This window comes from Pseudorca crassidens, chromosome X, assembly GCF_039906515.1.
Source record: "Pseudorca crassidens isolate mPseCra1 chromosome X, mPseCra1.hap1, whole genome shotgun sequence".
Classification (NCBI taxonomy): domain Eukaryota; kingdom Metazoa; phylum Chordata; class Mammalia; order Artiodactyla; family Delphinidae; genus Pseudorca; species Pseudorca crassidens.
The window spans coordinates 130,113,285-130,129,381 of record NC_090317.1 but is presented as its reverse complement, the minus strand read 5'-3'; the positions used below and the strand labels follow the sequence as shown (position 1 = coordinate 130,129,381).

At 48.7% G+C, this 16,097-nt stretch overlaps 1 protein-coding gene across 2 annotated transcripts in view; it reads right to left on the bottom strand.

Moving 5' to 3' along the window:
• The window catches only part of LOC137217390 (pseudouridine-5'-phosphatase-like), a 129,240-nt gene that overhangs the window by 83,922 nt on the left and 29,221 nt on the right, over positions 1-16,097 (bottom strand). For both annotated transcript variants that reach the window (XM_067724160.1, XM_067724159.1), the window contains exon 2: positions 11,762-11,980. In XM_067724160.1, the coding sequence (XP_067580261.1) occupies positions 11,762-11,980 (219 nt within the window). The remainder of the gene's footprint in view (positions 1-11,761; positions 11,981-16,097) is intronic.

Below are 16,097 nucleotides of genomic sequence, written 5' to 3'. Positions count from 1 at the left end.
TCAACAGCCAGGAGGTGCGAGGGCGCTGGGAGCTACAGGAGCAGGTTCTCAGAGGGGGGATCTTGACACCTCTCCCTCCTTACAGGAGACCTTTAGCAATGCCCGGATTTTAATGTCACTGTGGATTCCTAAGGAGCGCTTTGGAAAGGCATGATCACAGGGCATGAGTTCACATTCCAGGGCAGATAGGGGAGACAAGGTCCTGCTGACTCACCCTGAGGGTCGCCCTTTCCAGGGTGGATTCTAATTAGGATTCTTACCTAAGTATGGGAGGATGGCGGGGACAACCAGACATTCCACCCTCCTTCCCAGGGCAGGATTTGGAGAACAGGCCCATCAAAGGCAATGACAACTCAAGTGAAGGGTCGCCTTCCAAGACGAGCAAGGCCCAGGAGCCTGAAATTTCCATCCGCCCCATAACACACTAAGAGGGACCTGACACGATGACTTCCCAGTCTACCACTGTATTTAGGGCAGTGGTTCCCCAGCAGAGACATTTTGACCCCCGCCCCCCGGGGCATCTGGCCAAGTCCAGAGACACTGTTTGGTTGTCACAACTGGGGGAGGGGGGGCTCCTGGCTCTGGTGGGTGGAGACCAGGGATGCCGGTCATCATAGGCAGTGCCATACGCAATGTTCTCAGTCAGGGCAGTGTAGGAATGGCCTAGAAGTCCAGGGGTCAGATTCCTCACTCTTCCGTTTACTTCTCCAAATCTGCATCCTCACCTATAAAATGTGAGTAAGAGCAATCCTGCCTACTTCACAGAACGAGTATAAAAACTGCAGATGATATAAAGATATAGGAAGCATGTTCAGTTTTCAATTTCTACACAAACAGGAGATGATGGAAAGAAAGGTGGGTGCCTTCTAAGCAATTCACATCAAAAATGGATTGATTTCCTTCACCTGATGCGTCCAATAGAGACGAAAGCAGCGGAGTGCATTACTGTGGCTATCAAACTAATCTGAAAGTGATCAGCCCAATTGTGTGAGGACCAGGACAGTCAACTGAGATAATTTTCCACTGTCAACTATTTTTTCCTTGCTGCCATTCTGCAGAAGTTTCAACACTGTGGCCAGAGTTTCTGTGCATGTTGTTTTTCTGGGCATTATCTCAAATATAAAATTCTTTTTTTTTTAATTTATTTATTTTGGCTGTGTTGGGTCTTTATTGCTGTGTGTGGGCTTCCTCTACTTGTGTCGAGCAGGGGGCTACTCTTTGCTGCAGTGCGTGGGCCTCTCATTGTAGTGGCTTCTCTTGTTGCGGACGGAGCATGGGCTCTAGGCGTGCGGGCTTCAGTAGTCGTGGCTCACGGGCTCAGTAGTTGTGGCTTGCAGGCTCTAGAGCGCAGGCTCAGCAGTTGTGGCGCATGGGCTTAGTTGCTTCGCGACATGTGGGATCTTCCCGGACCAGGGCTTAAACCCGTGGCCCCTGCATCGGCAGGCAGCTTCTTAACCACGGTGCCAACAGGGAAGTCCTCAAATATAAAATCCTCGGTGTTATCGCCTATGTCCTCGGGAATGGTCTGGTAAGGAAACAGAAAGTCTTTCCCTGTGTTCCTGTCTAGGCTGCTGCAGACATGCCGAAGGCACCAGCGCCTGGAAGGCTGCAGCAAGCCCCTAGTGAGGGTCCCCTCCTTTCCATGGGTATCTCTCAGAGGAAGACTCTGTGGTGAGGTGCTGGAGCCCCACTCAACATGCCATGACACTGGGACTAAGGTCCCACTGAGTGTGTGCTCAGGGGGGCACGGAAGCAAGGCCCTTCCCCTAGTGGCTGTGTGACTCGGTTTGGGGGAGAGGAGACAGGCACAGCTGTGACATTTACGGAAAAATCCTTTGTACAGCATGCAATTACCACCATTTTCTACCTCGCCTGTCCAGGAACTTTAACAAAATACAACTTCATAATCCGTGAACGGCTTCTGGTATTTAAAAACAGAAACAAAATTTTTTTTTCTTTTTTTTTCTTTTTTTTTTTTTTGCGATAGGCGAGCCTCTCACTGTTGTGGCCTCTCCCGTTGCGGAGCACAGGCTGCGGACGCGCAGGCTCAGTGGCCATGGCTCACGGGCCCAGCCGCTCCGCGGCATGTGGGATCTTCCCGGACCGGGGCACGAACCCGCGTCCCCTGCATCGGCAGGCGGCCTCTCAACCACTGTGCCACCAGGGAAGCCCGGAATTTTTTTTATTGTGGTAAAATATCATGAAGTTTACCATCTTGTGCATTTTTAAGTGCACAGCCAGTGGCATTCAGGAGCTTCACCTTGCTGTGCAGTGGTCACCACCAGCCATCTGGAGAACCCTCTCACCTCCCCAGACAGAAACTCTGTCCCCAGTGAACACTGCTTCTCCCCCGCCCCGCCCCGGTAACCTTCACACCACCTTCTGTCTCTGTGACTCTGACCACTGCAGCTGACTCCTGTCAGTGAAATAACACAGTATTTGTCTCTTCTGTCTGGCTTCTTTCCCTGAGCACAATGTCCTTAAGGTTCACCCTTGTTGTAGCCTGTGTCAGAATTTCCTCCCTTCTTAAGGCTAAATAATATTCCACTGTAGGAATGTAAGACATATTATTTACCCAGTCATCCATCAGTGAATACTTGGGTAGCTTCAAGTTTTTGGCTATTATGAGTGATTGCTTTCCATTCTTTAAAAAATACAATATTTTTTATTTCTTGAAAAGCAAACCGCAGCTGAAATATTTTGTCTGTTGTGCACCGCATCCCCGAAATAATGCTGGGAGCAGATCTTCCAAGATTGAAAATAAACAGACTAATATACAGCTGACCACTGAACAAGAGGGGTTTGAACTGCGCGGGTCCACGTACAGGTGGATGTGTTTCAACAGTAAACACTACAGCGCTACACGGGCCGTGGTGGGTTGACTCGGCAGGTGAGGAGGAAGTGCAGACACGGAGTGCCGACTATAAATTACAGGTGTTGTCCAAGGTTCAAGTGTACCCGTACTATCTGTGCACACACTGCGTCCCCACTGTTGGGTGGGTCGTCTACGGGGAAGCTGTGGGATGCGGGGCAAGCCAGGCGGCCCCCTGGAACCTGGCCGTGTTCACTGGGACGACAGGTCACTCCTCACCCCACACAGGTGCCACCCACCCCGAGTCCGCACCTGTGCAGTCAGCACCTTCTCCTCAGACACCCAGAGCCTGTCCAAGCGGCTGGAAGCCACTCTCCTCAGCTGCCGACACCCGTGACTAAACCATCATGGCCATCTATCTACCCATTTTCTCTCCACTGAATTGAGAGGTCTTTCAGTAAGGACTTCTTTTATCCGTGATCTCTTCCTCCCAAGTATTTAAAAATCCACAGGGGAACCGCCACACATTTAAAAACAAACTGCAGCTCGTTCATTTGAGAAAAACATTTATGCCCACAGTTAAGTAATAGCTAGAATCGCAGGAAGACAAGACATGTATCTTGTGGCTTAGTCTAGGATGTCTCTGTTATAATTTAGTGACAACTCAGGCACCTGGCAGTCTTTGAATGCCAGAACATTTAAACCAGGAAAAAGGAGTAACGTCCATGTACATCATCAAATAAGTCAGTACTCTACAGGACAAGGGGAATCAGAATTGTAAAGGTCTGTTACTGGAATTACTGACCAGCAAATGATTTTGAAGGAGCGTGGCATCGTGATTGTGGTTTGTTACCACGTCCATACTCAATATTCTCCTTTCACTGCTGTTGTGATTGATTTCATGATGAGAAAAGCTAGGCGTAACCTGAGACTCACACCTTCTCTCTGCATGTGCTGTCTGCTGGATTCTTTTTATGTTTGCAATTCTACAGCTTCGGTGCTTAAGTAATAATGACTCTTGAAACTTCAGTTCCAGTCCTGGTTTGTCAGGTGAATGTTAATTTTTGCCAGTACCACGTCACACTGTCACCTCACATGGGACTGCGGTCCACTGAGACCTTCTGACTCCACCTTAGGTCAAGCCCTCATAGTCTGGTCCTCCTCCCAGCTAACTCTCCCCTGCTGTCGTCATCATGTGCCATAAACCCAGAGGAATTCCCCCCCACCCCGCATAGGTTTCCCTCTGGCACATCATCTCTTCAAAACTCCCACTGGTTCTAGAAGCAGCAGACAGCTTAGCTCAAGACTAAAGACCTAGTCGAGCCGAAGCCCTTGCCTATTTCTCAAGCACATCAGTAAAAGGTTCAGCTTCGAGCCACTTCTATCTCACACGCTCTCCGCAGTTTCCCCAAAGTTCAAGCCCCCGTCCCCAGCACAAAGCTGCCACTGCCCCGAGAACATTCTGCTTTATCTTCCTCCACTCCCCTTCCACCACTCTTTTCTGAATTTCTCTTTCTGATGTAAAACTATATGTTACTGTAGATTTCCACTTAAATGGATATGCACGTATCCTAAGCTGATTATACACACCTTTCTTTAATGTGCCCATGAGCAGCCACCCAGCCCCAGATGCCCTTAAGGACTGAGTAAAGGAAGAGGAAAATTACAGGATGACCCTAAGGAAATGAGTGCCTTCTTGCCAGGACGGTGGGCCGTGTGTTCAGAGAGTGGGGCGGCAGGAGCCGACAATGTCTGCTAATAGCCATGGGGGACTAAGGGCATAAGACACACGAAGAATAAAGTAGAAGAGAGAAGCAAAAGGCAGGGGCTGCGGGGGTGGAGACACATAATTACCCAGGCCAAAGCAGGCTGGCAAAGAAGAAACGGGCTTGGGTAGAAGTGGGACTGGGGCCCACACCACGGAGAGCGGTGTCCACTTCGCGGCCGGGCTGTGGTCATCAGGGGCGCTCCGGAAGAAGAGCACAGGTACCTGCTGTGCCCCGGCAAGGCCCACCCTCCTGCCCAGGGAGTCCCCACGTGTGCCGCTCTCCAGCTTATGTCGGGGGGCCGCACTCCACGGTGGACACGGCCGAGTTCCTGGTTTCCCGAGGTGACCTGGTCTGCAGAGCACAGGGAGGCTCCGCTGATGGGAGAGCGGGGACCGGCCGTCCCCAAGCCGCAGAGGCCTGGGCACCACAGCCTCGGCTGCCCAGGGGGCCGGGGATCAGCGTGCACTTCCGCTCTTCTGCTGGGTGACCTCCAGAGCAGGAGGGGAGAGAAAAACCCGAGGGAGCGCGGTGTGGCGGGGGGGGGGCTGGCACCTCCGAGGGGCCCGTGTGACGGGCAGCGCGTGGGCCATCGCTCCTGGGCTCGGCCTTGTCCCCCTCCTGTCCACTGGCCCAGATGCCACGCCCTGGGCCCAGATGCCACGTCCACTGGCCCAGATGCCACGCCCTGGGCTCTTCCGTGGGAAACCCCCCCATCCCAGCCCGTGAAAACGAGCAGGAAAAGTAGAGGGCCAGGCCAACAGGAGAACCTTCCAGGGGGTTTCACACCAGAAGAGGCACCGACTTTATGACTGGCCTTCTACACCAGTTACTCTCGCTGAATTATGCCAAAATACGTCATTTCATCCATCTCAAAGAATCCATGACTGAAGAAATGTGCTTCAGAACACAACGGAGGCACTAGCATCCTTCATGGGGACCCTGTTAAAAAGGTTTCCTTACGTCCCATGGCAAAAGTTTTGCTTACGTTAGGCCACATATATTTCAATACTTCTTATCAAAAAGTTGTGCCACGACTCAGAAGATGTCTCTTCCCAGAAAATAATTAGACCTTTCTCTGACCTTCACCCTATATTTCATCAGTAAGGCATGTGGTAAATGCCTACAGAACATACTGGTCAAAAGTATCTCCCTCCTAGATCATTCATGACCCACTTCAAGGAGAGGCATCCACAGCATTCCGTCATTAGGCTGCTGACAGGAAGGTAATCAAGTCACTTGTGCCTGGCCTTCAAGCCCCACGGGCCAGCCCTACCCTCCAAGTGGCTGGACCCAGGCAAGGACACACCCGCGTCACTATCAGGGGCTAATTGCCTGGTGCCTGGCCCAAGGAGGGCACACCTACATCATAATCAAGGCCTGCTTCCCCTGGTAACTGGCCCAGGCAGACATGCCTGCATCATAATCAGGGCCTGCTACCCCTGGCAAACTGCCATGCCTTCCTTGCTAAGTACCTGCTGGGGCCACAGCTCTCACCCTGAACTGAGAGTTTCTTTCTCAAAATGAAGGATATTGAATTCATAATAGACCGTCCCTACAGACAGACTTCTTTTCTAATGAGCTCAAGATGCCTTCCACAACCTAAAATGCCCCACCAGAAAATACCTTCAGAAAGAAAAGAAATGAAAGTCAAGGGTTATGCTATCATCCACAGCTGCGTGATGGTAACAAAGCGGTAAGTGAACAAGATGAAAACCTAGACCTAGAAAGAGGGCAGTGGTGACTTTTTCTAGTTATAGTCACCACACCCTGGTCTCCCCAGGAGGTCACCTTTCCGGTGGAATTCAGGTTTGGCTCAGATAAAAGAGGGGATGGGAGGAATGCAGTAGGGGTGGAAACTAGGGGGCAAAGCACGTCTTTTTGGGTAGACAACTTGATCTCTGTCCTTACTGTTTTTGTGACTAACATGTTACAGAACAGAAGCTCTAAGGAAAGGTGCTTCCTTAGGTTTCCACACAGCCCTTCCTTCGGCTCCACAGCCCATCCTGCCTTTTTCCTCCTGTTCTTCTTCCCCTTTGGGGTGCGTATAATTACCAAATATTGCTTGTCATCCTAACCCACTCAGAACGTCCAGTGGCACCTTCTGACCTCCGTCCCTGGTCTAACCCAGCACCCCAGCACGATTTTACATGTCTCCTGTCTGGTGCGTTCTTGGGCTTTTCTTTATACTCTTGTCATCTTCTCATGTTTAGCTCACCTCCCAGTTACGTGTGTGCGAACGACCTCATGTTTTCAAGGAGACACTTTAGAACCACTGGTAAGTCCTCACTCTCAGCTGTGAGGCTAGTAAAAGTTTAAGTATACACAAAAATTCTTAGGCTAAAAAGCCAGATTCATGACCTTGCTCAATCAGTAAATAAAGAGGTCCTCTACCCCTCTTGTCTAGAAGAGGTGAAGGAGTAGCACAGAAAGAAGAGTCATCACAATGAATAGGGTTAGTGAGTTCTGTAGGACTAAACTGTCTTTGAAGAACCAGTTCCTGCCTCACTTCTACGGTGGAGGTGTCTGGATTCAGTTCTCTTCTGTTGCTACCTACGATTAGCACCCTACTTAACTCATACCTAGTCACTGGGAGAGACAAATGAGGACACTACAATGACTGGATCACCAAGCAGATTTCAAAATATAGACTTGTTGGCAATCCAGCCAAACAACCAGACTAGCTGAATGAGACACAATATTTTCTTGGAATTGTAGTATAACATATCTCAAGTAAATCTTAGAATATAGGACAAAAATTCTAGAAGGAAAACCACCTGAAAAGCTTGGGGGGATGAGGAAGAAAAAGGGTATTTACATTTCTAAAACATCACAGGCGCTTTGTATGTTAAACCATGAAAGAGACTCCAGGTCAAATATGAACTGTCTAGACAAATCCTTAGCTGGGTTAACCAAGAAAAAAAAAAAAAAACAGGACTCATAACTACAATCAGAAATGAAAGATGGGACATTAAAACCAATGCCACAAAAATAAAAAGGATTAAAGGAGAATAATATGAAAAATTGTAGGTAAACACTGGATAACCTAGAAGAAATAGATAAAGATATACAACCTATCAAGATCAAAGCAAAAAGAAAGAGAAAGTCTGTTCAAACCTCTAACTATTAAGGAGATTAATTCAGTAATGAGAAACCCCCCAACAAAGAAAAGAGGACCAAATGGATTCACTGGAGAATTCTACCAAATTTTAAAGAATTAATACCAATACTCCTCAAACTCTTCTCCACAATTAAAGAAGACGATATACTCCCAAGCTCATTCTATGAGGCCAGCATTACCTTAGTACCAAAGCCAAACAAAGAAACTATAAGAAATTGATACAAATATACTCAGCAAAATACTAGCAAACTTATTTAAATAGCACATTAAAAGGATTATATGTGATGACCAAGGGGGAACACAAGGATGGTTCAACATACGAAAATCAATGTGACGTACCATATTAACAAAATGAAGGACAAAAACCACATGGTCATCTCAACTGATGCAGAGAGAGCATTTGACAAAACTCAGCACCCTTTCATGATATAAACACTTAAACTAAGAATAAAAGAAAACTACCTCAACATAATAAAGGCCATATATGAAAAGCCCACAGCAACATCATTACTCGATGTGAAAAGGCTGAAAGCTTTTCATCTGGGATCAGGAACATGAAAAACATGCTTTCTCTTGTCACTTTTATTCAACACAGCACTGCAAGTCCTAGCCAGAGGAAATCAGGCAAGAAATAAAAGGCATCCACGTTGGAAAGGAAGAAGTGAAGTTATCTGTTCACACATGACATGCTCTTATACGTAGAAAAGATTCCACACACATACTCAAAACTGTTAGAACTAATAAACAAATTCAGCAACGTTGCAGGATACAAAAATCAACATGCAAAAATCAGTTGCATTTCTATACACTAACAATGAACAGCCTGAAAAGAAAATTTAAACGCTTCCATTTACAATAGCATCAAAGAGAAATAAAAGTTAACCAAGAAGGTGAAAGACTTGTACACTGAAACGACAAAACACTGCTGGAAGAAACAAATAAATAAGACACACATAAATGGAAAGACATCCCATGTTCATGGACTGGAAGATCTGATACTGTTATAATGTCCATACTTCCCAAAGTGATCTACAGATTCAGAGCCATCCATATCAAAACTCCAAAAGCAATTTTTGTAGAAATACAGAAATCCATCCTAACATTTATATGGACTCTCAATGGAACCTGAAGCGCCATAACAATCTTGGAAAACAAGAACAAAGTTGGACAATCTCACACTACCTGATTTCACAACACATTACAAAGGTACAGTAATCAAAACAGTGTGGTGCTAGCACAAACACAGACACATAGACCAATGGGATAGAATAGAGAGCCCAGAAAGAACTCCTCACACACATGGCCAAATGAGCTTCAACAAGACTACCAAGACCACTCAAAAATGGGGAAAGGACGGTCTCTTCAACAAACTTGTGTTGGGGAAAGTGGATATCCACGTGCAAGGAACAAAGCTGCACTCTTACTTTATAGCATACACAAAAATTAACTCAAAATGGATTAAAAACCTAAAGGTAAGAGCTAAAACTATAAAATTCCTGAAAGAAAACATGGGGAAAAAGCATTATGACACAGGATTTTTTTTTTTTTTTGGCAGTATGCAGGCCTCTCACTGTTGTGGCCTCTCCCGTAGCGGAGCACAGGCTCCGGACGCGCATGCTCAGTGGCCATGGCTCACGGGCCCAACCGCTCCGCGGCATGTGGGATCCTCCCGGACCAGGGCATGAACGTGCGTCCCCTGGATCGGGAGGCAGACTCTCAACCACTGCACCACCAGGGAAGCCCGACACGGGATTTTTTTAATATCTTCGATATGACACTAAAGGCACAGGCAAGAGCAGAAACAGCCAAATGGGAGTACATCAACCTTAAAAAGTTCTGTGTATCAAAGGACACAGTCAACAGAGTGAAAAGGCAACCTATGAAATGGGAGAAAATATCTGCAAATCATGTATCTGATAAGTGGTTTATATCCAGAATTTATGAAGAATTCCTAGAACTCAACAAGAAAAAAACAAATAACTCTATTAAAAAATGGGCAAAGGGGGCTTCCCTGGTGGCACAGTTGGTTGGGAGTCCGCCTGCCGATGCAGGGGACGCAGGTTCGTGCCCCGGTCCGGGAGGATCCCACATGCCGCGGAGCAGCTGGGCCCGTGAGCCATGGCCGCTGAGCCTGCGCGTCCGGAGCCTGTGCTCCACAACGGGAGAGGCCACAACAGTGAGAGGCTCGCGTACCACAAAAAAAAAAAAAAAAAAAATGGGCAAAGGACTTGAATAGACATTTCTCCAAAGAAGACATGCAAACGGCTAACAACATATAGAACAATGCCTCGCGTCATTAATCATTAAAGAAAGGCAAAATCAAGAGAGAATCACTACACACACAATAGGACAGCTACTATCAAAAAGACAAAAAATGACAAGTGTTGGTGAAAATGTGGAGAAACTGGAACCCTTGTGGGCCGTTGGAGGAAGAATAAAATGGTACAGCCAGTATAGAAGACAGTTATGGTGGAGCTTCAAAAGACTAAAAACAGAATTACCTTATAATCCAATAATCGCACTTCTGCGACCATACCCAAAAGAAAGGAAAGCAAGGTCTTGAAGAAATATTTGTATATACATGCTCACAGCAGTGGTTTTCACAACAGCCAAGAGGTGGAAGCAACAGAGTTATCTATAGACAGATGAAGAGATAAACAAAATGTGGTCCGTACAGTGGAATATGATTCAGTCTTCAAAGGGAGAAAATCACATGCTACAACATGGATGAACCTTGAGGACATTATGCTAAATTTAAAAAGCTAGTCACAAAAGGACAAATACTGTATGAGGCACCTAGAGCAGTTCAAATTCACAGAGACAGAAAGAAGAAGGGTGGGCGCCGGGGGCCGGAGAGGGGGAGGAATGGGAGGTAGGGTTTAATGGGGACAGAGTTTCAGCCTTGCAATGTAAAAAGTTTGAGAGATGGAGTGGTGACGGTTACACAACAACTTCAACATTCTTAACACTACCGAACTGTACACTAAACATGGATAAGATGGTAAATTTTAAGCTGTTTCTTGTGACATACGGATGTGTTTCCATCACTAAAGTTTGTCAGGATTACTGGGTGTGCAAACAGCCCAGAGGCAGCTGATGAAGGGAGTGTGAATCGCGGTGCTTGTACCCGTGCGTGAGGAGTTAGTGTGTGTGTAATCCAAGAACAGTCCACATGGTTTCTGTGTGACACAGGCAGCGGTATTAGCAGGGCCCTTTGACAGAAAATTCTCTGGTTCCCGGGAATACTCAATCTGCCCCTCTGGATATGTGTACAAATATAGATAACAACACACGTTTCAAAAATGATGATGACTCATATGAATACAATTTTGAATCCAAAATTACTGCTATAACTGTAAACTTTTTCTCCCTTAGCACCAGGAATTCTAAAGACGGAGTTTTCACCTTTTCTCCTAGAAAAATCTTAAAATAATACTTCATTTTTAAGCATTTTTTGTCCCTGTAATCTAGAACATTCTTGACCTTCTCACTTGTAGTAAGAACCAGCAGGCAATTCCGTTGTGATCAACCTTCAGTTAACATGCCCCAAGGGAGAAAAATCATCTTCCCTTTCAAAGAAAAACAAGTCAAGAGAGCGATAAAGGCCATACAAACAGACATGTCAGAACAGAATTATGCCTTTACCTTAAAAAAAAAAAAATTAAACTTCTTTGGGGAGATTTAGGTTCTTGCTTATCATCAACATGTTAAAGTTTGCATAGCTGCTGAAACCTTAGTCGGTGTTATCTGATTGTGAAAAGGAAAAGCCTTCTGTCAGGAATGTAATCTTTACATAATACCCATGCAAACACAATGCAAATGTTTTTGGACCTCAGGAGTCAGTGAAAGGAACGCATATTCTTTTAAGAAGCCTTTAAAAAGACAAGATTGAATCGCAGCACACAACAGCATCCACCAAACTCTCTCTCGAGCCCCTCTGAGCCTCACAAGGAAGAGAATTTTCCAAGAAGTTATCAAGACCAAAGGACAACCCTAGCATGCCCCGCATGAGTCTGTGAGAGTCACTACTAAGGTGAGAGACAGGATGGCAGAGGGCGGCACCTGGCATGAGCGCGGCGGTGGGGAACACCTCCTTCAGCTTCGCCTGGCTGGCTTCCACCAGCTCCTCCTTGGACGTCGGGAGCTGCAGGGTGTCTACGATGATCTGGGCCGCCTCCAACGCTGTCTTACCCATAACAAGGGACTTCACATCCCAGCTGTATTTCTTCCCATAGCGACCGCAGACTGCCTCAAACACCACTGAGTACAGCCGTTCAGTATCTGCAGACACAGTGAGACGAAGACACAGAGGCTTTTAGGGTGCATGCGGTGGTAATGCCAAGTCTACATCAGAGAAGCACGTGTGTTCACAGTGCAGGTCAAGTTCAGGGTAGAAAGCTCTCTCGGGGAGACCTATGGACGTGAGGGAAACGTTCTCAGGCCATGGGGACCAGACGATGCCCTGGGCAGCCTGCTCTCTGCTGCTTGGGAACGTTACAGGCTGGCCCAGAAAGGAAGTCTCTAGTACGGTGAAACTGCCTTGTCTACGCGCACGCACGCATCTGGGCCTGAGCACGCGCTTGACGCCCTGAGCTGGTCCTCCCAAGCGTGCACCGTGACGGCAGCACGCAAGGGTCTGTGTGTGAGCCCTCTGCTGTTAGGGATGTGCCCCGAGGAACTACTCCCACCCGGCAGGAGCGCAGGAGCGCCTGGCCGCGGGCGGAGCAGTGAAGTGCCTACGCAAGGACAGAAACTTTGTGCGCGGCTCTGAGTAGGAACACACAACTCCTGTGCTTCTCGTTTCCTCTCACGGGACCAGATCCCTCACGGCACTTGTGTCATCAGGCATGGGGGGCGGGGGGCTTTGCCCACCAAGCCTTCCTGCAACAGCGGCGGCGTTTCCTGCAATGTACCTGGATGCTGACGCTCTGTGGTGAAGGGATCATTCCCAGGAGGCCGCCACCCACCCCGTGGCTGCTTCTCCCGGCAGCTGACCTGCCCTTCCCCTCCCCACCAGCTAAATGTGTCGTGCTAGGGCCTCCCTGTAGGCTGCTTCCCTGGACAAGCCCTGGACCCTCAGCCCCACGGTGGCATGCTTCAGCCTTGACGATGACCAGCAACAGAAAGAGCTTTTCTTTCTCCTCTGCTTTTCAAGGCAAAATCATCTACAGCTGCGTATCAAGTAGGCTCAGCGCTTTAACTCTTTGGGTCCTCACCGTTCTACCACGGGCTGGATTCTGGCGGGACGGTATAAGACACACAACAAAAAGATCTCAGATATCCACCCTCAGACATACTCGCCAGACTGTGCTTGGGCATGACCCCTGGGCTGGGTAATACATTCCAGCTTTTGTTTCCTTTTCTTTTTTTGGTACAAAAGAAGGTGGGACTTGAGGAAAAGTCTTCCCGGGATCCTTGGTAGAAGCAGCCAGCGTCTGCATAATAGCCTGAGTGGTTCTAGTTTTTCTAGAACCACGCTGCACTTAATCTCCCTGAAGAAGTCCCAGCAAAGAGGGAAGGGCTGGTGCACCCTCCGCCGGACGCTGAGGAGGGCTGCCTGTCACATGCTCTTTTACATCCTTCTCGCCTGTGAGCGGACACAGAGGGAGGGCTCTCGGGGTCGGGGTGGGGGGGGGATGGATGCACTGGCAGGGAGGCTGTACATTTTACCGTCTACACGTGAGCACTTTTCTTCTAGCGGTTGAGAGAGAGAGAAAGACTGACAAAAAGACATCGCCGGCACCCAGCGAGTGAGAAACCACTGATGGGTTTGCGAAGGCTAGGGAGTGCCAGGAAAAGCAGCAGAGGCCGGGTGGGGACTTAACATGAGGGACTCGTGGGGAAGCAAGTGGACGGGGAAGGAGAAAGGAGCATGAAAAAAGACTAATTCTGAAGACAGAAAACAGCTGTATTCTTTAAAAACGCTTCAAGCAGCGTTTATTTAAAGCTGAAGCTTTTAACCTAAAAGGCACAGAACGGTGGGATTATAAATCTGCAGGAGACTGTGCCGACAGCCACTTTTCTTCACAATTCAGATAAAATCCCCCCAAACCCTCGGTGGAATAAGCGAGGATCTGAATGCATCGCCAAGCTCCTCAGACCCGGCAATGAGGACGCCCGCTGACGACAGCGTACGATCAATGAAAGGGACAGCGTTTTGAAAGGAAAAGGTTCTCCAGAAGCTAAACTAAAATGAAGCCGCATAAAGTAGCTGTGCTCTGCGCCATGCTTCTGGGTTATTTTTCACAGGAAACTCACGTGGTTTTCCACAGGCTACGTGCACACAAGCTGCTCCCTTACTCAGGTGTGTTAGGAACATACTGCAGGTACACGAGAACCTCAGCCCTGGGCGGTGGGGGGGATAGGATCCAGGCAGCAGTCCCAGCAGGTACAGATGAAGGGATCAGGCAGGCAGTGACACGAGGGCATCGGATTGGGCGGGGGGCAGTGCGGGAGGTGAGCGGACAGACTCAGCCCAGAGGTTGGTATTTTCATCCGAGCTGCGGGCTGGGTCCCCAGGTGGGAAAACAGAAGGCACTGACGTTTAGGGTCACTGAACTGTTACTATAAAAGGCATCACCACACCTGGAAGGCCTCTCTGTTTCGTCTGAGGCTGAGCTTCTGTCGTTGTACTATGCTTAGCAACAGCTTTTATCATCGAGAACGTATTTAAATGCTGGCTGAGTCCACCCCAGACTCAGGACGGTATCCGTTTGTGTTTCAGCTTATGAAGACGGAAGGGGTGAGCGTATTTCCCCACTTCTCTCTTGCACGAAGCTGCACCTAATCCAGTTCTAAAGGCATGATCTGCATTATCTAATAGCAAAACCCCTCAATCAACCCGAGAGTAAGAAGCATGTAGGGTAAGAGTTGGCTTGGTTTCTCTGCCCACCCCATCTCCACTTCTGTACCACATGGACACAAAGCAAGGGCGTCCTGATCCGAGAGGAGCAGCGAATCCCCAGCCTGGCCACGCTCTGGCTGGACGTCCCAGGAGGAGCTGCTTCGCCCCGGTGACCTGCGGCTTCTGCCGGGGGCACCGTGGGGAGCAGCGGCCGCCTGCAGGCCCAGGCGTGTCGGAGGACTCTGGGCTGGGAGCCGGCCCCGCGCTCGGAAGCCCGGCTGGCCTGGGTTGGAGGCCCTGCCCCGCAGCTGGCCAGCCGCTGGGAACTCAGGACATGTGCTCAGCACCCCACTGGGCCTTAGCTTACCCGTCTGCACCCTGGGGGGTCTTCCCACGGGCACACACCTGCTAGGCGCCTGCGTCAGCTGAGCGGGTAACCGGCGCGCAGCTGTGAGCACGGCGCCCGGCCCTGCCTCCCCGCCTCTAGGGCCGTCTGGGGCACACGTGCCCTGCAGCGGCTCCGCGGAAGGCGGTCAGGGAGCATCTGTGAGCTCAGAGGAGACGACGAGCTCTGCTTTCCCTGCCTGCACACCACAGCTCCCAAAACGGCAAGGGCTGCTGCATCTGACAAGTCACAGGGCCTCGTTCCGGGTGCTTTACTTTAAAAGGAAGTGGTAACCATTTGGGATTCCCTCCCACAGTGTTACACATTCCCTAGCTTCACAAATACTTGTTAACTGACCGCCCGGCCTAGGACAGGCACACTGACGCCGTGTCCCCAGCCCCATGATCCATAAACTTCCGGAAACGGAAAAGCTCTCATTTAGCAAAAACAGAGTCAGTTTTAAGGTTTAATATTTGGGACACTTAGCGTGAACCTTCTTGCGCTTCCCTGTACAAACACCAACAGGATTTGGATTACGGATGCTGCCCCAGGCCACCGCCGCCGCCCCCCCACAGAGCATACATATCATGGAATCAATGCATTCCACTTTAAAATAATAATTTAAAAATCAAAATACAACTGGCTCCTCCAGTTTTGGAAATGGACTGTGGACCCACATTGATTACCGCTCTCCAGTCAACTTACACCTTCCATATCCTGTACACCTTGAACAAAGTGAGATAATGCTTCTCAGAACTTAATATATCTTGAGAATAGTCTTACTTTCCAATTACTAAGAAAAAAAAAAAAGGAGGGCGAAGGTGACCTAAAGACACTGTTTTGTGCTACAGATAGTTCCTTAACGATACAAGATAACTTTCCACGTGGAAAGGCAGAAGGGCCCATCTCGGGCTAAAATCAAACTGTCACAGTCTGGCAAACAGGGAGTTGTAGAAGGGGAAGCAGACTGATGTAGCCGGCTCCATGCTTCCTCTCACCCAGAAATGGAGCAGTCTTCTTCAGTGTGGTGAAAGCTACATAGTTTACATGTGAAACGGCTTTAACGATAAAAAGGCAGCGCACGGTACATTCTGATCAAAGTGGTGGTGCCACTCTTCTAAGCCACCATGGTAGTTAGTACACAGTAGGTAATCAATCACTGAATACAC